Here is a 22,976-nt window from a genome sequence, read left to right as displayed (position 1 = left end):
CACCACCGTCACCCCTGGATCCTCCAACTTGGTAACTGGTCAAAAACTATACCCGTAGGAGTGAAATTGCGGAGGAGTGGATGGAGTAACAGCTTGAGGGAACACTGCTCTGTATTGGAAAGTACAAAAGCAGAAGCGTGTGCAGTTTGCGACCTGGCATATGATGATGGCAACAGTGAAGCTGAGAACAGATTGTTTAATGGATGATGCTAGGGCACCATTTGTTTAGGGAAAAGTAAAATCTGTTAGGAAGCCGCTCTACATGTAAAAGGAAGCGCCAGTTGTACCAAAGACAACTGGACCACAACGTGTGTGAATGAGCTAGGTAGGAGAGAATATTTAGGACTTCAGGAGACAGGGAAAGATGTCCTTTTGGGCAAGATTCCGCCCTCAAAGTCATGCGTTTACAGAAGCAGCGCAGGCGCCTTTAACAGGTTTCAGGTCGCATAAGGCATTTCCCCCAGAGCATTCACAACAAGGGAGGATTCTCTCACCTTTTCTTTTCTGGTCAATGTTGAGAGTGGTCATAAAGAACATTTACAACTGAGCTCCCTGCCTCAGAGCCAGGAGAAGAATGGTGGTCTACACAGAGGCCAAAAGGAGTCTAGAGAGCCTCTCTGGGTAACCTCCTCAGCCTGCTGTAGTAGGTCATGGCCATATGTCTCCACATGCCTAAAAACAGATGGTTTCCTGTCTCTACATCACTGTCACCAAAACCAAATCTGGTCAGTCCAGTGGCTTCCCAACGTAAGCATCTCTGTGGGAGTCTAGGGACAAAGGCAGGGTCCAGGAGAGAACAAGAAGGGAGGAGGCAGGAAAACGATTACTCTTCTGCCCATCAAACCCCAGGTAGGGAGTTCTCAAACACAGACTCTGAACAGCAAGTCAATCTGGTGTGTTTCAGGCAGATACAAAGGACACAGCTCTTAAGTGAATAGCTCATGTCCACGTCCTGATGTTGGAATGCTCTGATGTGACTGCTCTTTGGGAGTGAGGAAAGACTAGGGACTTATTTCTGAAGGTTCCAGTGTCCATGAAACTTAAAAAAAAAAAAAAACCTAAATTTACCATACTTCTGTTAATCTGGATTTTATTATAATAATGTCAGCCATGATCCTTGTGTTAGACCAAAACGGCACGCACCATTTCATCTCGGGAGAGACACGATAGCAGTTACCGTTCACCTCTGTGGAATCAGGTGTCAGCCTGGGAAGAAGTATTCTCAGGCAGTGAGACATTGTTAACATGAGGGATTGTTAACTGATCATGGGAACGGACAAAGGGCAGTTGCAGATGCAGACGGTTGGACCGACGGACAATGGGCAGGCATAAAGAATAAGGTTCACCCGCATGAGCACTGATGTCCCCATCGGTGTTGTGTCCCATAGATCACACGGTATTGAACGGGAGAGTACGAATGGCCACGCTTCTTTCTATGATCCTTGCATTTAATTTGCAAACACACAAGTCAGTATATTTTTCTGTAGTCTTTGTAAACTCCACAAGGGCAGAGATTATAATATTTCGATGATTTTTTTTTTAAATTTTATCCCCTAGAACTTTGGGTACATAGTAGATAGGAGAGATGCATTTCTCGAACCAGTGAGAGCTATCGATGCCCTGTCCGTGTAAACACTGGATGGCGATCCCTGGGGAGGCTGAGGGCTCAGGAATGGGAGTGAAGCGGGAGGATCGGTAAGTATATCGGCAGTGCTTTGTTAGTGGGGGTCACCTTGTTCATTTAAATGTTTGCACACGGGTGAGGAGAAGTCCAGAAAGAACATCCAAGTATGTATTTTTATATGGTAGGATTAATTTTGACTCTGTTCCAGCCACTTCTATATTTTAAACATTTTCTATGATGAATAGTGTTATATGTTTATTATCTCCAAGTTCAAACTAGATAATGGCTTCCTCACTCTTGAGAGGGTTAGTGCCTTGGGACCAAGTTTCTTTTCACTACTTCTGTCCTTTACCATCCTTCTTTCCTAAACACCAAACCGCACCCACACACACACACACAGACAGATACGCGTGTGTGCGCACACACACACACACACACACAGATTTATGCATATACACATGTACACACATACATGCATATACACATACAAACACATGCACACACACATGCTTTTATGGAATTCTCATAATTTGGCCTTGGCTGGCAGAAAGCATCAGAAGGCAGCCAGCCCTTTGTTTCCTTCAGACTGACATCCTAATTTGGCACCGGCTCTGGGTCCTTGGGAGTGCTGATACCTGCCTCTCTCTGCCCTCCTGTGAGGCTCAGCCTGGATTCTAGGACTTGGCCTCCTCTAGTTCATATCAAGTCCTTCCTGGACCATGAGTATGGGACCTTATTTTGGAATGAGGTCACCTGCAGGTAGACCTAATTATAATGAAGCCCTGCTATAAAAGGGTGAGCCCTCAGTCCAAGATTATTGGTGTATTTCTAAAGAGAAGAAAGGAGACACAGAAGCACAGGAAATTTCCCCATGACAACAGGGTCAGGGACTGGAGCGATGCACTAACAAGCTAAGAATTGGTAACAGCTACCAGGAGCAAGTGACTGAAGGATGTTCCTTATTCCTTCAGCGAGAGCAAGCCTGTGCTCACACTGTGATTTTGGACTGCTGGCCTCAGTAATGGGGTATAATAAACTTCTGTAAGCCAAAACGTTTTGGGGTCTAGGCTGGAGCAGTACTGCAAAATTCAGGCTCAACTGGTTGTCCAGGGAGGGTGTCAGGTGCCCTTAAAGACCTTACTCTGTCTCCTGTTGGCTTGCGATCCTCAATGCCCCCCCCTCCAAGGATGGAGAAAGGGGTATCTACTGCCAATGGCCACATCAGAGGGGCTGCAGCTGGTAACTGAATTCAGGGGCTTAGCCCACCGGGAAACAGAACTAATGGGTGAATCTTGAGTAGGCAAAGCCTTGGCTCTGGGATGTCTCTGGCTACTGCTGTGTGTTTGTATGTTTGTCATTGCCGTTTTTCTCTGGTATCTGGCATGGTGTGAATGGGTGTGGGAGATCCCAGCTTCCTGTAATGCAGTGTGATTATCTCTGGGAAATATTCAGTTCTACTGGGCATTGTTACCTGTGGATTACCAAGATGATCTCCTCCTAAAATGTACTGTTTAGCTGAAGCAAGGGTTTGTTTGTTACCTTTGTTTTGTAGTTTTTCCTTTTCTGAAACAATGATTTTATGTAATAATAGTGTCAGTTTAATAGAATTTTAATGATTGAAGGTTTTTAATGAATATATTAAGGGATTATGATAATTAGGGAAAAGCCATGTAACCCCTGAAGGAGTAACATGCTGGAGCCTTCTCTGGTAAGATAAGGCCATGTAGAAACACATAGATTAGTAGTTTTGGGTTAATAACTAAGAGAGAGCTAGCCAGTAAGAAGCCTGAGCCATCAATCAAACATTCTAATTAAAATAATCGTCAGTGTGTTTATTTGGGGCTAAAGGGTGGCAGGACCAGGCGGGAAAGAAACTCAGTCTTCAGATTATGATAGAGGTTAGTTTAACATAGGTAAATGTAGAATAAAATGTCACCCCTGCCTCTGATAAAGCAGAGGCTGCAGAGGATTAAAAATAAACCAGGAAGTGTCACACACACATCTAGAACACGCAAGTTTCTACTGAGGAGCCACATAGACTGGGGCTCAGGTTAATGATTAAGAAAAACAATTGAGTCCCAGGAGCCCAGCTAGCTTAAATTCTTTTAATCTTAATGTTGGGAAGTGTGTTCACAGGTTTCAGAGTGCATCACAGCTGAAACAAAGCTTTGAAAATAAGTTGAGGTTAGACTAAGGTGTTTTTATTAAATAGCTTTGATGTAAAAAACCCAAGAAGACAGTCTGAAGTTTTGGAAAGACTCATAGCTGAGTGAGGGACTCGTTAGGTCAGGGAACAAGAACAAAGCAGCCCAGTTATCATTGGCTGACGAGCCTTTCTTGCTGGGATGGGAGGGTGATTAATTCCTCGTGCCCATTTCTGCCCTCGGCTTCCTGATATAAAAACTGTTATGAGTGGGTATGCACCCCGAGGATTTAAAGTAGAGATGCCTGGTTCTTTTTCATATATCTGTGATCCTTCTAGTACTTCTTATAAGATTACCCTTTGAGACAAATAATAAAGTGACTGATCCTTTCTTTGTAACCATAAAATGCATCCTGTGAGCAAAAGAACAGGCTGAGAAAATGCCAGGCTTGTTCGCACTCTGTTAATCTGTAGCAAGTTGCTTGGACATGATGTATGTGGGTTCGTGGGACAAGCTGTTTTTACCTGTAACACATAAAATGTTTAATCGTGTAAGAGAAACACGGTGGTTTTTTACTTGTATTCACTGCAAGTGTTCGCTTGAAAAATAGAATGTAACCACATTATAACTTTTATATTGTTTGAAAGATATTTCTGGGGTACATAAGCTGTAAGGGGAAATACATAGATACATACATAGATACATACATACATACATACACACACACACACACACACACACACACACACACACATATATATATATAGTTAGAAAGAAAACATCAAGAATGAGAGAAGGCAAATACCAGGAAAGATGTAGAGGAAAAATAAGAATACAGAAGAATAAAAAGAAGTCAGAAGGAAATTAAGAGGGTGTGTGTGTCTTTTCCCCTACACTTTCCTAAGTATGCCAACTTGGTGGATCCCCTTTGAGGCCTGTGCTACTGGAGGCTGCTCCTCATGGCCATAGTAGTCTACTCTATCCTTTATTTATACTACTACGAGCTGCAGGTTAACATAAATCAGAGATAAAGTTCAAACCATTCTTCAACGACAAAAACCTTACTTGCTCCAGGAAACCGAGAGAGGGACAAAGTATCCCCAGAGATGGAGAGATGCAGTGGAAAGACTGGAATGTGGTGGGCTCCTCCCTGCTCTGGTGCCGTCACCTCTGAGCATGCTCCCTGCGCTTCACACCAGTGTGGCGGACTGTGGAACACAGCCCTTCCCCCTCCAGGCTAGCCTGCTCCCCACTCCAAGGGGTTTCTGTCTCTGAGGAGAAGCCAAGGAGCCACCTCCGCTCTGCTCCCCTTCTTAGGCCTCTTCCAGCGACGAGAGACCCCAGGACTGAATCATGACAAGAAGGATGTCCAGGGGGCAGCCATGTCCTCCACCCGTGATGACTGACCTGCTCAAGGATGTGCTGGCCATACTTCACGCATGTGCCCTTCACCCCCTCCCAGGGAGCAGTGTGTCCATCAACAGCAGTCTCCCAATGCCTTCCAGCCTGTCCACCCATTTTCATCATCAAGCAGATTGGATTCTACTGAACTACAGATACGAGCCAATCGCTCACGCACCAAAGTGTCTGCCCAGTGGTTCACTGTCTGCCTGACATGCAGGCCCAGCTCTGAGCATGCCCCACCCCCCAGTGGCTCTCATGAGTACCCCTGTCAGCTGCCTCATATCCCTTAACTCTTACAGCAGATCCATTCCAAGATGCTCACATCCTTGGAATGAACCTGTTTATTCTGCTCTGTCGTGGGCTAGCTCATGCGCCTTTCCTGAGCAGGGAAGCCTTTTCCTCTTCTAGTGTCCCATTACTCTCTTCCATGCCTTGGGTTTTAGTTAAGCATCACCTCCTGGCAGAAATCTTTAAGCATCCACCATCTCCAACACAGGTGGGCACCCCACCAAGTTAACTAACAAAATCCCACTTTACGGTTTGGAATGCCATGCTTATTTTTGTGACTCTCGGAAGAACGCCCATCTCTTCCCCAGAAAACACCATCACTTTATCTGTGACCCCAGCCTACAGCGTGTGTATCAGACTCAGGGCCAGACACCCAGTTTTCAAAGAGTAACTAACTACAGGTCACCCATGAGTCTCTAGAACCTGTCTCTTTCCCACCCAGCAGTACTTTTCCTATTTAATGTAAATGTGGGCCGACTGCTAACAAAACACTAATAACCAGCTGCTATGCTGACAATCTACAGATAAGATAACCGGTTTGCATGGCATTGTGACCTTTGCTTTTCAGAGACAACTCCTTGTGGGTTCATTTGATTTAATTTGGGGCACTTCTCACAGGCTAATTTCCTTGAAGAGCCATCACCATTTTCTTTAGATCCCTGATATTTCAGACTGACAGATGACTGCTGTAGGAAATGAGTGTGTGTGTGTGTGTGTGTGTGTGTGTGTGTGTGTTGACTATTTTTCATGGAGATATTTTTCAAATCTGTGTTGTTTGGAAGGGTGCCGCCCGCCCACTTCTGCCCCCTCCTCCTTGCTGTCCTTCCCAGCCCACGTAATTTCTTTTCGCAGTAATATTTTAGCAGCACACTCACTTATGCGATCTCAGTGGTCTGCACTTCTCCAATTGGGAACACTCGCTTGGCTCATTTCTAGTCATGAAGCTCCCATGTATAGTCTAGATATTTTTTTCTTGTTCTGCAAAGATTTGCCAAGAGGGTGGGAAGCTTAGCTAAAATTGGGAGACCCTTTAAGAAGGACAGGTGTTGAAATGTAAGCGGTGTTCACTGTATGGAAAAGCCGGGGCTGAGCCAGTACGAGACCAAAGGGAACCTCGTTAGTTAGCAATGCCTTTGTGTCAGGCCTCTCTGCCGGTGGCTTTTTGTTCTTATATTCCTGAACTCATTTAACCCCCGTCCACACTGAGAGCTCCTTGGGTATAAATTCCCTCAGCATGCTCCTTGTCATTGAGGTGGTATTTGGTGAGCAACTAATGGGTGTCAGGATTTTCTGGACATTAGATGGGATGAGGCATCTGAAGTTGTTGCAGATCGGTGATCATGAGGTGGACAGCTCAGAGGAAGAGGGACTGCTTAGGTGAGGAAGTAAGCCTCCACCAGGCCAGTCACAAGTGTTCAGTCCTTCCCACCCTCCATTTGCAGATGAGAAAGTGAACTTTGAGATGGTGCTGGGAATCCCATGGTTAGTGGGAGACAGAACATGGGTCAGTCTGGCTTCAGGACCTGGTTCTTGTATCTTACTCCACACTGAAGAAGTAAAGCGTGGCTGTTCTGATGCTCCCTGGAGCCGTGCCCTTCCCACACCCTCCTGAGTATAGTGGCCTCCTTTGTCCTGCTCAGATACCTGTCACCCAGCTTCCACACTCTCCCTTACAATGCTGCTCGGCAGCCCAAACCTAGAAGAGCAGCAGCTTCTGATTTTATGAACCATTTGTGACCCAGTGATCACAACTGTCATTAAAGGCACACCAAGTAGCTGATTTCCTACAACACCACCTCATTAATGCATGCTCAGTCGAGCTGCTCCTCCAGACACTCAGGTTGTAAAATGGACAAAGAGCCTGGCCTAAGGCAGTTAGTTATCTTTTTTCTCACTTAGCACACTAAGCCACTCCCAGATCTTGCTTTCAAGTACTGGGGGGGATGGAGGGTAGGGGGTGGGGGTAGGGGGTCCTGTGAGCACCGCCCTGGAGTAGACTGTCAGCACACAAGCATACAAGCACATTCAGACTGCAACTTCCCTGCATATGCTGGGGGGGGGCAGCATCTGCCAGTGTTTAGTGAGGGGTGGGGTCATCAGCACATTGACGGACAGACAGACACCTGAGATCTTTCTCTCCTCTGCTCAGGCTGTGCATCGTCAGATGTTCTCACACAGGGCTGGTGTGGTTCCTCAGATCCCTGGGGTATCAGGATGATATAAAAGCAAGCTCTTTGCTTTGAGAACTTTTCTGCCAGATTTTCCTCCACACATACCCCACCCACAAAACACCTTCCTTTTAACACCTGCAGCCTTCACAGCTTAAAAAAATATTTTCCCAATGGAAAGAGAACCAGTCTTCAAGCTGTTCCCTGCATATTAAGCAGACATCTGTTTATACTACCAGCCAGCTTCAAGGAAATGTGTTTTCTTAGGGTGTTGGTTTATCCAATTTAAAAATCCAAAGCATGTAAGGAATGGGTTCCAACACTGGAGGCTTGCTCAGCTTTTTCTCAGGGCCTGGCCCAGGCTGGGCCTTTACTCAGCTCCCTGGCCCCTAGGCTCCAGCTGGCCACATCTCAGATGTCCTCAGGCTGAGTGTCAGGAGGCAGACACCTGCTCCCCACTCTTTCCTGTCCCTCTGAGAAGTTTTCCAGCAGATTGCAGACTACCACCTCACCATCTTTACCTTCCACAGTGGGCTTGCCTGACTCCCAGCAGGTGGCAAATAGGTCTGATTTATCATTATTTGCATTTTTAATTTGAGGTATTTTAGGCCCAGAAAGTTGTTTTTTTTAAATGGATCTTAAAATGACAGCACAAACATTGATACATAATTCATCGTGTTTTTCATAATATGCGTGGTTAGGAATCCATTGATACACAGGAAGGTCAATAACGCTCTAACAAGATGAGGCCACAGTTTGATCTTCTTGCCTTCTACCCTTTCCCTCTGAGCTCTAGGCTGGAGCACACCATGCCTCCGAGCTGGCACTGTACCAACAGGAAAATCTCCTCAGTGGCACCTTTGCCCTTCTTCAGGATCACTAAAGGCTGAGTGACAGGCACACTGACAGGCTTCTTCCTCCCCTGACTTAGGAACATGGATGCTTCTAAATGGTAGCAAAATGGGAAGGAACAAGAGGCTCCTGGCATCCCACACTGCCACCTTCCTTCCAAAGCTTTGACATCACTCAGTCTTTCCTCAGTCCTCCCCACTCCATCAGGCAGCACCATCTCCAAGAGCCACCCCAAGGAAAGCCAGGAACACACACACACACTCACGCACACGCACACACTGGTACACGCACACACTGGTACACGCACACACTTGTATGCGCGCGCACACACTGGTACACACACACACTCGCACACACACTTGTGCACACGCACATTCATGCATGCACACACTTGTATATACACACTCATGTACACACACTTGTGTACACACTCATAAGCACACACACTCGTACATGTATACACATACACTCCTGCACACACACACACACACAACACACACGGCCCCTTTTGCCGTCCACATCCCTCATAGTATAGCGTATAGTCAATCCCTGGTTATTTAGTGTATGGGCTTCATCCCTCCACTGTGCTGGCTGGTTAGTTTATATCAACTTGACACAAATTAAAGTCACTGGGAAGAGGGAACCTCCCCTGAAGAATTGTGCCCATCATATTGGCATATGGGCATGTCTGTAGGAAGTTTTCTTCATTAATGATTGATGTGGGAGGGCCCAGCCCACTGTGAGTGACATCATTCATCCTGGGCTGTATAAGAAAGGCAGCTAAGAAAGCCAGGGCGAGCAAGCCAGAAGCAAGATTTTCCTATGGCCTCTGCTTCAGCCACTGACCCTGGTTTCTGTCTGGAGTTCCCACCTTGGCTTCCCTCAGTGATGGACTGACCAGTAAGATGACATAGCCCAGTCACCCCCCCATATTGCTTTTGGTGGTCACAGTATGTATCACAGCGACAGAAAGTAACCTAGAACACCCACCAAGCTGGCAGCCTTCCTTAGGACTACTGAATTCACAATGCATATCAAATGCCGCCATTACAAAGGTGCACATATATAAGAAGGTTAAGCCATACACCAAGTCATCATATGTCTCAGTAGCTAGAATGCTTTTCCGTTGGGGAATTCCCATTCTCTTCATCAAGCATTTCCAGAGTGCCTACTCATTCACTATGTACCACCAAGGCACTAGGGAGATTCTAGTGACCATGTCAAGACTCAGTTCCTGTCTAGATCCAAGACAATTAGACTTGAGACAATCTTTGAGTGGCTGTGTAAGTTCCTCACCAAAATAACAGCTTGCTGCATCTAACCAGCTACCATTTACCTGAGACCTTGACATTGCTTATAATTCTTACTAATCACTATGCTTGATTCTGTTAAATTACAACAACTCCAAAAATAACAGCCAAGGCAACTGAGTTCAGGCTTATTATGTATCATGTTTCCTTCCCAGGAGAAGTCACTCTAGAATGTTTTAAAGGACATGAAGGGTGTGACATATGATGACATATTTCCAGCGTCCCTCCTATATCTCTATGTAATTGATGCCATCCGGTCACATTCATAATGTGGTCACCTAAACAGCAACACGTCATCCCTTGAAAGCAGAACAGATTCACTGAGTGCTTTGCAGAGCGTGCCCACATGCCTTTATTCTCTTGCTGCAATCTGACTTCCTTCGAAGCTGCCCTCTGAGATTTTTACTACTGGGAATGCGTGTGCAGGGATGGGTGAATGAGTAGTAAGTTCTACAGTATCAGTTAGGTTCATTTATAACGGGCCACTTATCCGAATTCTAAAATGTGTCATTTCACATGAGCTAAACTAGGGAGGTGTTAATAGCCAGTAACTGTCCTTCAGCTAGTTCTTTACTCTTGAGTGAACCTCTGCATTGTAGAACATGTTTCTCACTGTTTGTAGTTTTAATTGTCCACAATTTTCATTATTTACTTAGAAGTCCTCCAGATTTAGACATTATGTGTATGACAGACTTCTGATTTCACTAATAGAAACAAATCCCTCAGATGTTTTCCAAATGTTGGTCTAGCATTGCTTTATTTAGGCTGGCACACTCTCAGGCATGAGCTAAGTAGAGAACCGTGCAATTATCCAGATAAGCTGATCCAATAACATTTTTTGCCTACTTTTCCACCTTTGGCTGGAATTAATATCTAAGTTAATTGGCTTAGCCATTCCTGCCACACAACCTGCAGAGTCCACTTGAACACTGGGCACCAAGCAAAGCTCCTCTGGCATTTACTGGGCTGCCCTTGGCCTCAGGAGCCTGAGGTTACTGGACAGATAAGGGAAGAGGCAACAGCTGTTTCTGCTGAGCTTCTTTGAGTGTCTTGCACCTCTGTCCAAATGAGGTCAAGAGCAGGGATCTGGGAAGTAGCTCTGATTCAATGGGCAGGACTGAGTTGGAGCAGCTGGAATAAAATAAGCAGAGCTAAAGGACTCCTTTTTCACAGCCTGTGTGTGGCCTTGCACCTCCCCGTTAGAAGAGCTCAGCTACTCCTGGCTTGTGTGACAAGTGTCTCCTAACAGGCAGGCATCTTTGGTCTCATGTTGCATAACCAAACTGCCTCTGTCTCTAGTTCCAATTTCCACCCTCTAATTCATCTTCTTTTCCCGTCAAACAAATTTCCAAGTCTGTATCTGTCTTCTTTGCAGTCCCTTAACCACTAAGGGACCAAGTAGTCCCCAGTCCACTAAGTTTTTTATTTCCTGCAGGATAATATCCAAAGTGCTCAGACTGATGAACAGAGTCCTGTGGGCTCTGTCCCCCTCCCCCACCCATCCCCACACTATAGTCTTCGTGAGCCTGTCCCCAGGAAGCTGTGTTGCAGTTGTAGGAACCTCTTCTCTGTCCCCTCCCTCCTTTGGGCTGTTGTGGACCTAACCCTCACCTGTTTCGTTGGGACCCACTCCTACTGCAGATCCTCCTTTGAGAGCTGCCTGAGCAGCTTGCCCAGAGACCCTCTTGTCTGATGCAGGACTCAGCCTTGACCACTTAATTCGGGGTCTGGCTGCTTTGTTGGCTGTGTGCTTTCAACTGTGTGCTATCATGCCAACTAGGGGTGCCGCCCCTTGACACATGGTTGCTGAGGTTAGATAAGATTGCATAGGTAAGCCGGGTAAGTAGTTGGTATGTAACATTCTGTCAAGAAATTCCTACGCCTGGGCCCAATCTTCTCTTTTAGAGCAAACGTCAGTTGCCAGCGAAAGTGGAAGTTTACTCTTGAGTGACAGCCTTTGGGGGTCGGTCTCCAGCTTTGGAGCTGGCCTCATGGGCTGAGGATACCTCATACCCCCGAGGAATTCTCAAGGGGGCTGAATTCTGGGACAACCCTGGACCTTATTCACTGGAGCGACAAACTCAACCCTTATTTAAGAAGAGTTTGATTTTCTCTCTCACATGCCTCCTCTGCCACAGCAGCCAGCACGTCACTGGATTTTAGAAAGACTACCCTGCATACTCGAAAGCCAAGTCCTACAGAGCCCGAGGCAGGAGAATCAATACGCTAGCTTGGTGTACATAGCAAGACCGCATCTCAGAATTCTTAGAAAGGCAGAAATTCTTTTCATGGTCATTTTGAAACCAATTGTACAGCCCACAACCCTGGATGGGATAGAGTAGTATGTTTGATGGTCAAAACTGCCAGTGCTAACTCCAAGTCCCAGCCTCATTAGAAACTTAAGATGCTTGGGTGTTTGGATCCTGTCAGAGCTTCCGGGATCTGATAGCCACCCCCCTCCCTACTTACATAGTTTAAAACATCCCTCTTCCAGGCCACTTTCCCCCAGGCTTAAACTGACACAGACGACTCGACCCACCCTTCCCCTACTATGTACCCCAAAGATAAGAACCCAAAGTCTTTCACCCCGCTTTAGATAGGCGTACAACCCATTTTGCGATTGGATACACATGGAGGGCCCCGGCCCACCTGCCCGCAGGATGGCGAGTGGAGGGTTACCTTGAATTCAGTTTCAATGTTGGCCAGTCTGGCTAACTCATTGCTTAGCTCCAGAGCAGTGAGGACAGGGTCTTCACTAGACAGGGACAGGTAGGCGGCGCTGGCCAGTCCTTTGTAGGCATTCATGCGCGAGCGCGAGTGGCTGAAGGAGTCCTTGCGCTGCTTCTCCGTGCATTCATTGCACTTGCAGAAGTAGTCGTGGGGCCGCTCGATGCGAGCTCCCTTGAGCAGCAGGATGTGCACGATCTCATACTCCTGGCAGTGTGCCGCCAGGATGATGGGTGTGATATCGTGTGAGAAGCGCGTGCCGTCCTCGTCATAGGCGTAGAAGTCGTCGTCCCGCAGCTCCTGCTCCAGCGGGCTGAGCGTCAGGCGCTGACCCTGCGCGAAGGCTGGATGGTTGAGGATGGCCTCCACAATGCGCACATAGCCCTTGCTGATGGCCAGCAGCAGCGCATCGCCCACTCGTGCCAAGTTCTCTTTCTTCAGCAGCAGCTCGGTGACCTCCAGGTGCTCGTTGCCCACGGCCAGCTGCAGTGCGTTCTGCCCCATATAGTCCACACAGTTAAAATTGAGGGTCTTGGACTCCTCCAGCATTTTCCTGACCACCGGGATGTTGCCATATTCAGCCGAGTCCAGGAAGCGCTCCTCCTCAGGCGTCAGACTGGTGCCCTTCTCATTGAACATGTAAGCAGGACCCCGGATGGCCTGGCGGCGCCCCTTCTCCCTCAAGGTGGTGTGCCTGCGCTGCATGTTTTTGAAGGTGCTGCTCCCCAACCTGAAGGACAAGGGCAGAGATGCTCGGTTACTTCTCTGGGTGCCTGGGGACTATTGAGAAGGACAGACAAAAACTGAGTTCGGAACTTCATGATCGGCATCCGGCTAGCCACTGTTGTTAACACTGATGTCAAGGCTAGAAGAACAGCCCGAACTGCTGTTCTTGTTTTAGTTGCTATGTTTTCAGCTGGTAGAATACTGACTTACTGTCTCTCCCTGAGGGGGTGGGACAAGGTGGCAAAGCAGTCTGAGAAACCGTGTGGGCTGGGTGTGGATTAGCGCTGTGGGGAAACAGGCAGGGGCTGTCCATGTTATTCCCGTCTGTGTAAAGCAGTGCAAGTCCCCAAACCTGTCTGCTTTCTTGTTTTCTTACCTGTGCAATGTGGACAGCGTTTGTGCGCTACGAAGTGGGTACAGGGTGCAGGTAGAGAGCCTAGAGCCTTCCCACTGTAGCTTTCACCTGCCGCTTCCTGTCTCTTGTCCTGCCCAGGTCCAGTGGGTGATAGATACAGAGGGACCAGCCTCATGGCTAATGTGGTGCCTCTCATTCCCGTGTCCCACCCTGCATTGAGTTCTGACACTGTGGTTCAGCTGCACCAGGCTGCAAGCATGACCACACATTTGGTGCCATTTTCTGTGTGGGCCATGCCCACTGGTCCTCAGGTAAATCAGGCGGGACCCACTCAAAGGCAGGATGTGTCTGGAGCAGGCCTGGATATTTGTCTCTTCTGAAAGCCAGGGATCAGCTTCCCCGGGGAGCTCGGCCACATCTCCGTAAGACTCGATTCAGTCTAACCTGAATTCAGTCTTCTCAGTAGAAGAAGCTCAGCTTACACACTGTGCTCACTTCAGACTTGTTGCTCATTCCCTGGAGACAGAGTAGGAGTTATACTGATCTGCTAATAGCAGCAGTTAGCACTTACTGAGACCCTATCATGTCGCAGGTGCAGTGCTAAGAGCTTTCTGTACATAGCTTGTGGAGTTCCTCAATCAAACAGGCGGAAAAGGTCTTTTACCCTCGGATGTGCTGGGAGGAGAAGACTTGAACATCAGCCTTTGAAATTCACAGGGCACGGGCAGTCTTGTGGCTTCGTGGCTTTGCCAATTCATCTAAGAATTTGCTACTAAGTTCTTTTATCTCTTTGAGTGTGTGTGTGTGTGTGTGTGAGAGAGAGAGAGAGAGAGACAGAGAGAAAGAGAGAGAGAGAGAGAGAGAGAGAGAGAGAGAGAGAGAGAGAGGAAGCCACAGAATAACTTGCAGAGTTGATTTTTCTCTGTGTACCATGTGGGACCCAGTCATCATATTCTGGAATTGTGAGGCTTGCCTGATGAGAAAGGCCTCATCTGCTCAGCCATCTCACTGGCCCTTAAAATTTTAAGATGACAAACTAGAAAGATACAGCTATAATGTAATTTGAGCTCAAATCAGGCCTTTCCAGCTACCTTCAGGACTATCCAATTTCTAGGTCTCAGATTATGTAAAATAGAGGGGCTAGACTACATGTACCCCCAGCCCCTGACTGAATTTTTCTGCTCTCTCCCCAAGTTATTCCTGCCTGAATTCTCCTTTTTCTGTTTGTTCCCTCTCATGCTATCAGGTTCAGGATGGCATAGTCTTAATCTGGAGAGTATCTGTTTCAGAGTCAGTACTTAAGTGTTTCCCATGATCCCAGAGAACGGTCTTTCTTCCTGATTGTGTCTGTGACGTACAGAATGCTCGGTTCTTCACTCAAGCCATCTGAAGAAATAAGCTTTTAAATCAATTTGGTGTTTTGTGACTGTGCAGACTTTGGAATTGAGCTCTGTTCTTTCCCTGCTCATTTAACCCGTGACCCACTCCAGCTACTTGGGGGCCTGATCTCTGCTGTAGAGCACTGGGGGTCAGAGCTTGGTACTCTAAATCCTGCCTGGAGCTGGGTCACACTCCCCTCAGGAAAGCCGCTGTACAGCAAGGCTGGGCAGCTCCTTCTTCTGCAAAAACCGAGAGGAGTAGTCATGGGAAGGCTCCTCCGAGACAGCTCCTGATGGCAAGCCCTGCTGGAGGAGAATCCGAACTGTCCTGTTCTAAAGTGTGCCATGGGAAAAGACTTAGGGGAATGGGCGTCGGAGTTCAAGTTTACACGTCTCTTCTGAGCCCTGTCTTCTCAAAGTGCCATCATTTCAGATAGGAGGCTGCTACCTCATACACAAGGCATCCCAGGTGGGGATCCCATAGTAATCATTCCACAAGAGAGGGGGCACAAATAGGGTGCAGGGTTATTGCTACTGGCTCTTCAGGAGGGGAAGGACTGTCCCCTCTCATATCTCTCCCTGATCCTCATCCAGGGCACACAAACACACAGAAATTGTGGAAATTGAAACCACAGAAGAGTAATTTTCCTCATAGAATTACTCAGCCTGTTCTAAGATACATTTCTGTCCCTCTGAGAGCATCTGTCTGGACTGAGTCATCACAACTCATCCCTGGGAAGACCAATCTCATCAAGAGCATGTGAGTTGTGTATCAGGTATGAAGCAAAGCAACAGCTGTCTTCAAAAAAGAAGGCATGGCAGTTTGATTAGATTTCTCCATTCCATTAGAGGCATGTCCAAAAGGGATAGTAGTTCAGACTACAAGGTCAAGGGTACCAAGTTATTACATAGTAAGAAGCCTTGGGGAGTGAATTCAAAGGAAATGGAATAACCACTGGACCAAGTCAGAGCAGAGAACACTTTGCAGGGAACACAGAAATACTCAATCTAAATTCAAACTCTATGAATATTGTAGACACCAAAGCCTACAATCTTAAATAAGACCGTCATATCATTTGTTAATTTTTCTCACTGTCGAAACAAAATAAAACAAGTCAAGATAGTAATATGCTTGTCTTTTAAGTGAACAAACTGAAATAGGTGAGATGAAAAGTTTAATAAACCCAATGATGATTGGTATCACATGATGTCTCTATAATTACTACATTGTGTGTGTGGGGGTGGTGGTGGAGGGGGCATGCACATGAGCAAATGTATGTGAGTGCGTGGCTGGGCTTTGTCAGAGGGAAACTGTCCTTGAAAGCCATGGGTTTTTTTCTGAATGACCTTGAAAACTGATAAATGTGATAAACAAGTCTGTCTGTCACAGCCTTTGGGGTCTCAGCTTTGAGATGCATCTGGATGTTCAGAAATGATCAGTTCTCTTCCATTTCTGGCTGAGCTTGGAATTAAAACTGAGGTCGTGTATGATTAACAGCATATGACATGGGGTGTGGCATTCAGTGTGACCCCTTCCTACGGGAGGGCTTCACAGCAGACCTGGGAAGAACTCCAATGCTGGTGCAGCCCTTTAACCTTACTGTGAGCCTCTGACCACCCCCCAGTCCTACCATCCTTTTAGTGATGATCGTTTAAACATCTGTACATTTATGAATGTGTTTAACTGCTATGTCTTTGCCATTTAGTCTTGATACTAAAGTATTCATACTTTGGGACTTATGTATCACATGAGTTGGTCAGAATGCACAAAAGACAGCCTATCACAAAATCACTCAGCCCAGCTGTAGCTGGTGGTGAGGCTCAAGCTTGAGAACTCAGTGTGTTATCCTGCTGGACCACATCCCAGATATAGGGCCAATGAGGGAAAGGATTGTCCCTCAGTGCAACTGACATTGGTCCTCTTTAATATTTTCTTTAAAGATGAACTTTGAACACAGATGCCTTTCACCTACACATATTATTGAGATGAGTGACCAAACTCAGTGCAGATCTCAGTTAAGACTGTGTCATTCATTTTGCAGAGTGTGTACATTGACATTGGAGTCATGAGGAGAAGAATTCCAGTGGATACAGAGCCACCCAAGAGGTAAACTCCCTCTCAGTTGCCTTGGCTGCAGATTTTATGGAGCTGCTCTTACCAATGCATCAGCCAGCCTAAAGGAAGCCAGATGTGAGTGAGCCAAGAAGGTAGCGATCTGCTCCCTAAATCCAGCTGCACTCGTGCAAGGATTCGGAGTTAGGGTTGCGCTCAATTACCTATGTAGAAAAGGCCACCTAAGAAGGTCCTTTGAGAGAGATGTTGTTTCTTTTCTTTCTTTCTAACATTGCTATATGCATCAAAGGCCTCTGTGCAGATCATCCAAGCCTGAAATCAATTCAGTCTGTAACATTCCCCAGCTGGATGCAGAGCCAAACAAAATCCAGAACTGAGATCAGGTGCCTGTGGAAGGCCAGCTTGGTTCTGGGCTTTCTTTCCTAGTGAACAAGTTCTGAGTGTCAGTCCACAAAGTGAGCAAAGAGTCAAATGCTCTGGAGTCTTCTCTGAAACCTCGGTGTGTTTGTCAGAATTCACTGAAGATTAAGTAACATTTGTACCAAGTGTCCTAGACAGCTTAGAGACAGTGATGACCAAAACCTTATGCACAGGCACACTTAAATACATGGTCGTTCCTGCTGGTTCAGATTGTATTCTATGCTGATACAATCAGCTATTGTTTCAAAAGGTCGTGAACGATAGAGATGGTAAACACACATGCATTTACCATGTGCCAATTACCATGGTAAGTGCTTTATATAAATTACTGGTATAAATTATCCTTGATAAGCTTAACTATCTTCCTAAATGACTATTCTATCATAACAATTAATATATATCACACATTAACCACGTGTTAACCTCCCGGCTGAGCACTTTCTAAGCATCAACATTTTAAGTTCTAAGAAAGTATGACATATGTAGGCACTATTTTCATCCTTTTTTTTTTCAGACCAGGAAATGAGGCATCAGTACATTAGCCACATTTCCCAAGATACTCAAGATGTGGACAGGGCACCCTGCGTTAGGTGTGTGCCCTGTTGGGTTTCTTAGCTCTGCAGCTCATCTGGTATGTTGTTGTCATGAGTGTGCCTCGTGCATTTTCCTGTTTATTTAGTCTGCAGACATTGATTCCTATTAGGGTGCAGGAATCTTGTTGACAAGGTGAATGCCTGCTTAGAATGCCTGTGTACCTGGCATCCAATGTTCCTACATTTAGGACATGGTACATAGTCAAATAGGTCAGTTCTCAAATACTTGATCTAGATTGGTCTTTTTTTTTTTTTTTAAATGATAAAGCTCCAGTATTGATGGTTACCAGTATCCAGGCTCTCACAAATACAGTGCCCAGATAGCTCTCTAGCTCTTATTTCTTGTTTCTCACTGAGAACTCCAAATATAAGGTGCTGGTTCCGAAGTAAACCAGCTCTGCTATCAGTGATGCCAACAGTTCGGTAGAGGAAGCAGCTAACATCAGAGGCACTGTCTGTTAAGTTCTGAATGACTAGAGCAGTGCATGGAAACATTTCCACTTTTTCATCATACTCCTGAAATTTTTGTGGATTTCCAAAGGTTAGCCCACTCATTTTTGAGTTTTATCTTCCCAATATATTGAAGTTGAGGTGAAAAAATGCATATAAATTCCTTTGTAGCTGGTAAGTGCTCATGTGTCATTGAATATCATCATTAATTTCATGGCATTCATTGCGGAGCTAAGTCATTTGGGTTAGTGAGAGTGAAGTGTGTATACTGAGTAGTGGTTAGTTACTCCACTGTGTGAGCTCATGTGCTCTCAATCAGGCCCTACAAGGGACCAGCAGACCACTCCTGCTATCCACGCTACTTATAGTGAAGTTCACCCTTCAGGAAGTTCTGCTAAGATGGGATGGGTTTCCATTTGATCTTGGATTGGAAAATATGATCTATTATTCCTGAGTGTCAAATGTTTCTCTTAGGAATTGGTTTTTCACAAAAATAAAATCATTTAGGGAGAAGTTATTCCTAGTGTCTACAATGGTTCTATAGATTAGCAATCAGTTAACTAGACTTTGCCTGTTGTTTTGTTTTGTTTTTTGTTTTTCTTTTTAAATCCTCATTGCCTATTTAGACTGCAGCGGATATGAAACTGGATGTCTATCTCTCGTATTTAACACAGTTCCAGTAGAGCTGAAATAGCCACCTCAAATATTGATGTTAAAGCAAGTCTTGGAATAAAATGAATGTGCACCACCCTCTGAGGATTCCCCTACCTCTCTCTGCACTAGGAGTCCGGAATGAACTGAAAGAGAAACCCGTGACTTGCTGAGGTTACTGGAGAAGGGAGGTGACTGCTTGACTGCTTGTCATAAGCAACAGTTCCTGGTAGTTCTCAGCCAAGATACCACATGCACTCCCCAATGAGCCACAGTGAGGCACCACATAGGTCTGACTTGACTTTTCTGGGTTAATTACTGCCTAAAGGAGTTGGCTAGTCTTCATACCTTTAAGCAAAAGAGCAAATGTTTGGGGGAAATCAGTATGAAATTGCAAGGTGACATACATGCTTGAGAAGCTACTGTAGAGCTGATTTTTAAGGAGTGGATTTAAGGATCTCCATAATGGATATTCTGGATTTTATGGGAATTCATTCATAAATTTGATGTGTGCCAAATGATTTAGAAGGAGGACCCACCAGCAGGTGGCATTCCGAGGCAAAAATTTACTGACTGCGACCAGACAGGGTCAGTCATTATTGCCTTTTCCAAATCTACCCTGAATCCATTAGATGACAATTAATGGCACAGCGTCTTGGTTATAGCTACTCAGCCTTACATAAGTGAATTTATAGCTTGAACTTCAACGAGAGGCTGTGATCTCTAGTGTCAAAGCTTATGCCCAAAGCCTTGCCCAGATCTGCATCTCTTTTTACTAAAAGCATATTTGTTATTTTGAAGTGAATGCCTAAAGGAAGCCTACCACCAGGACTTTATTTGTAATAAGAAAATAAAAATAAAAATAAAGGCAAGAAGGAAAACAGGAAAGAATAAGCTTTTTATCACCACCTGTAGTTTCTGCAATGGTGATAATCTCTTATAATGTGGCTATGGCTCTCCTCCCAACTCCATATTTATATTAAAATCAAAGCAGAGATGCCCTCAGTAGTGCAGAAGCCGAGAAAACACACATACCCTCTTCTAGGAACAAAACTGCTCTACTCCAGCATGAAAGGGCCAGGATACTAGACTGGGTTTCCCATTTCTAAATGGTTTGTAAACTTAGACATTCGATAAAGAGGGAAATATTTTACCAACTCACATAAGATTTCAGCTCCAGCCTGAGATCCCCAAAGCTAAGCAATGCCTGTGAAAGAGCTAATAAATAAAAGTTCAATTCCACATTTCAGGGAGAAAGCAGTCTCTACTGGGAAAATCAATATAAGCCGACCATCATAGCCACTTACATTGAGAGTAGAACATGCAGGCTTGTCCCTCTGCTAGATGACCGGAATCCTGGGCTGAGTCTCTGGGATCTGGCTCCCCACGGGTGGCCGAGGAGGAGGTGCCGCTCTCCGTGGTGCTGAAGTCGAGGAGCTGCTCCAGAGAGCGGAGTTGCGACCGTGTGGAAGTGCGCTCGGCTTTTCTTTGTCCGGTAATGGTGAAAACTCGCCTTTTGTGGCCGATTTGCCTTCCTGTCCTTTTCCCAATCTGGGGGAAATTTCCCAGAGAATGTGAAGGAGAAGCATCCGTGTGTGAGACTGGCATGCAGCGTGATGATGGGCTGGTATAGTCCCCACCCCTCTTCCGGACGTAGCTTTGAAAGGGGAGAGTAACTCTGGTTTTCTATCACAGCCCCTGAGGATTTCTTCCTGCCCCTCCTCCCAGAATAGTGCGTAACACACACACACACACACACACACACACACACACACACACACACACACACACTCATACACACACAGAGACACACACACACACCCTTCAGTTATGTAAAGCAATAAAGCAAATTGAAGAGCTTAAAAAAGTGAAAATTGGGTAATGGGTTGATTTCCTACTTGTTGGTTTGTAGGTATTTACACAGGTGGGGTGGAGATTAAGAAGGAAACTAAAACCTTTTGTAATCCTAAAGCCACACCCACTTCTCTTTTGAGACTGGTGCATTCTTTAACTTGACCCCCTTTTCTTTATGATCATCTGACATTGGTAAAAGACTGTATAATGATTAACTTTATATGTAACTTTCCATATTTTGCAAGGGTATTTCCAGTGTACAAATCCATTTCTCTGATCATTCCTATTCTTTCCAGTTGGTATGTTACTACTGATGGTCTGTGATTTTTTAAATGCCATGGTATCTTCAGGACATAATAGGAGAGAAATGTTCTTACCTGAAATACTGCCTATAGAAGAAAAGCCATGGCAATCTCCAAGCTCTGTTTGGGCTGCTGACTCAGAATGCTTATTCTCTGAAACCAACTCAAGGATCAGTAATAGCTGCCACCCTACAAAGACTGCTTCTATGCGTAGATGTAAGATTATGCAACATGTAAGATTAAAATGTTAGCTTCTAGTGGGGTTTACACCCTTCCCTTCTGGTTTTATATGCAAATCAGATTACACTGACTCATCAATATTCTACTAGCATTTTCTTTAGAGATGTGTGGAGAAAGACCCTTGGATGTTAATTTACTTATTAACTATGTGACCTTGAAAAAATAAATAGTTAACTTTCCCCAATCTCAGCTCCTTCATATGCAAATTGCGGGCAACAGTGGGGTTAATGGTGCCCTTTACCAATTGTTATGGTGATAATTAACTGAAATAACATATGCAAAGCACACAAGAGAGTTGGCATTTTCTGCAGTAGTAGACACATTTAAATATTTTCTCTTCCTTCTTGGTTCAAAAGAAGTTAGGGAATTCCTCTAGTTAGAACTTTCTAAGATTGATGACAAATTAGTTATATTCCATAAGCCTCCAGACAAACTTTCCAATATTAATGATTGTGTTTTCTTAAATAAAATACTTTTCTTAAATTTAAGTTTTTTTTTCTTTAAAATATTTATGGTTCTAGAGGATATAGGATTTTAATTTTTTATTAGACTCAAGTAGGCTTAATCATTTGAATAAAATGCTAATTTTATGAACTTTTTAATATTACTAAAGCATAGAACAATATGTGTGAAGCCAGCAGACATTCTTACCCAGCCACAAAGTGAGGTGCTTCACTGTGGTAATCCCCATCATCATGATAAGTGAGTCAGTACAGAACAAGACTTTCTTAATTATAAAACACTTTCTCAAGAATACTGAGTTGCTACTGATAGATGATTGTTTTTTAATAAATAGGCAATAGTATATTTCATGAAAGTCTGAGATAAACTGTCCTTGTTTCTATTCATAATAATCTCATTGAAAAACATATTAACACGTGCCAATGATGAATAAAGTACATATATATGTGTATAATATATATACATCTATATAATATATATATATGTATACATACATATATATCTATGAAGGGAAGTAGAGGAGGAGGGACAGAGAGAAGAAAGGGGAGTGAACTAATTATCTTATGGAAATAATAGGAATCTTAATTAACTCAAGAAATATCAGCATCAGTTCAGATGAGAGGTAACATTTATGAAGGATGCAATCTTCAGAGCCTTTGTTATCAGAGTGACTTACTTATACACAGAGAGGCATTTGTTCAGTGGGCAGCTCCTTATCATCTGGAAAATGTCACACCCATATGGAAGCACCACTTTTAATAGGAGAGCACTGAAGTAATTAGGTCTTGGCTTTCGACACTCAAGATTGAGAAAGCTATCAGCTCCTGGACTGGTAGGTGTCTAAGTGTCTTCCAAAGAAAAAGTCCTGGCTTTGGCTTCTATCAATTCAGCATATAAACTCACAGAAGAGTATAGAGCACATGACTTCTCACCACACATCCTGTGTTTGTATC

The 22,976-nt window shown here is 44.9% G+C and overlaps 1 protein-coding gene across 1 annotated transcript in view; it reads right to left on the bottom strand.

The window, feature by feature from the left end:
* Trpc7 (transient receptor potential cation channel subfamily C member 7) overlaps positions 1–20,868 on the bottom strand; it is a 117,317-nt gene extending 96,449 nt beyond the window's left edge. The window contains exons 1-2 of the mRNA XM_051194181.1: positions 20,473–20,868; positions 12,470–13,247 (exon numbers count right to left, since the gene is read on the bottom strand). Coding sequence (XP_051050138.1) covers positions 12,470–13,247; positions 20,473–20,474 — 780 coding nt within the window. The 5' untranslated portion in view covers positions 20,475–20,868. The remainder of the gene's footprint in view (positions 1–12,469; positions 13,248–20,472) is intronic.
* Between the last annotated feature and the right edge of the window lie 2,108 nt (positions 20,869–22,976).

This window comes from Phodopus roborovskii, unplaced genomic scaffold (assembly GCF_943737965.1).
Source record: "Phodopus roborovskii unplaced genomic scaffold, PHOROB, whole genome shotgun sequence".
Classification (NCBI taxonomy): Eukaryota; Metazoa; Chordata; class Mammalia; order Rodentia; family Cricetidae; genus Phodopus; species Phodopus roborovskii.
This window is presented reverse-complemented; position numbering and strand designations above follow the sequence as displayed.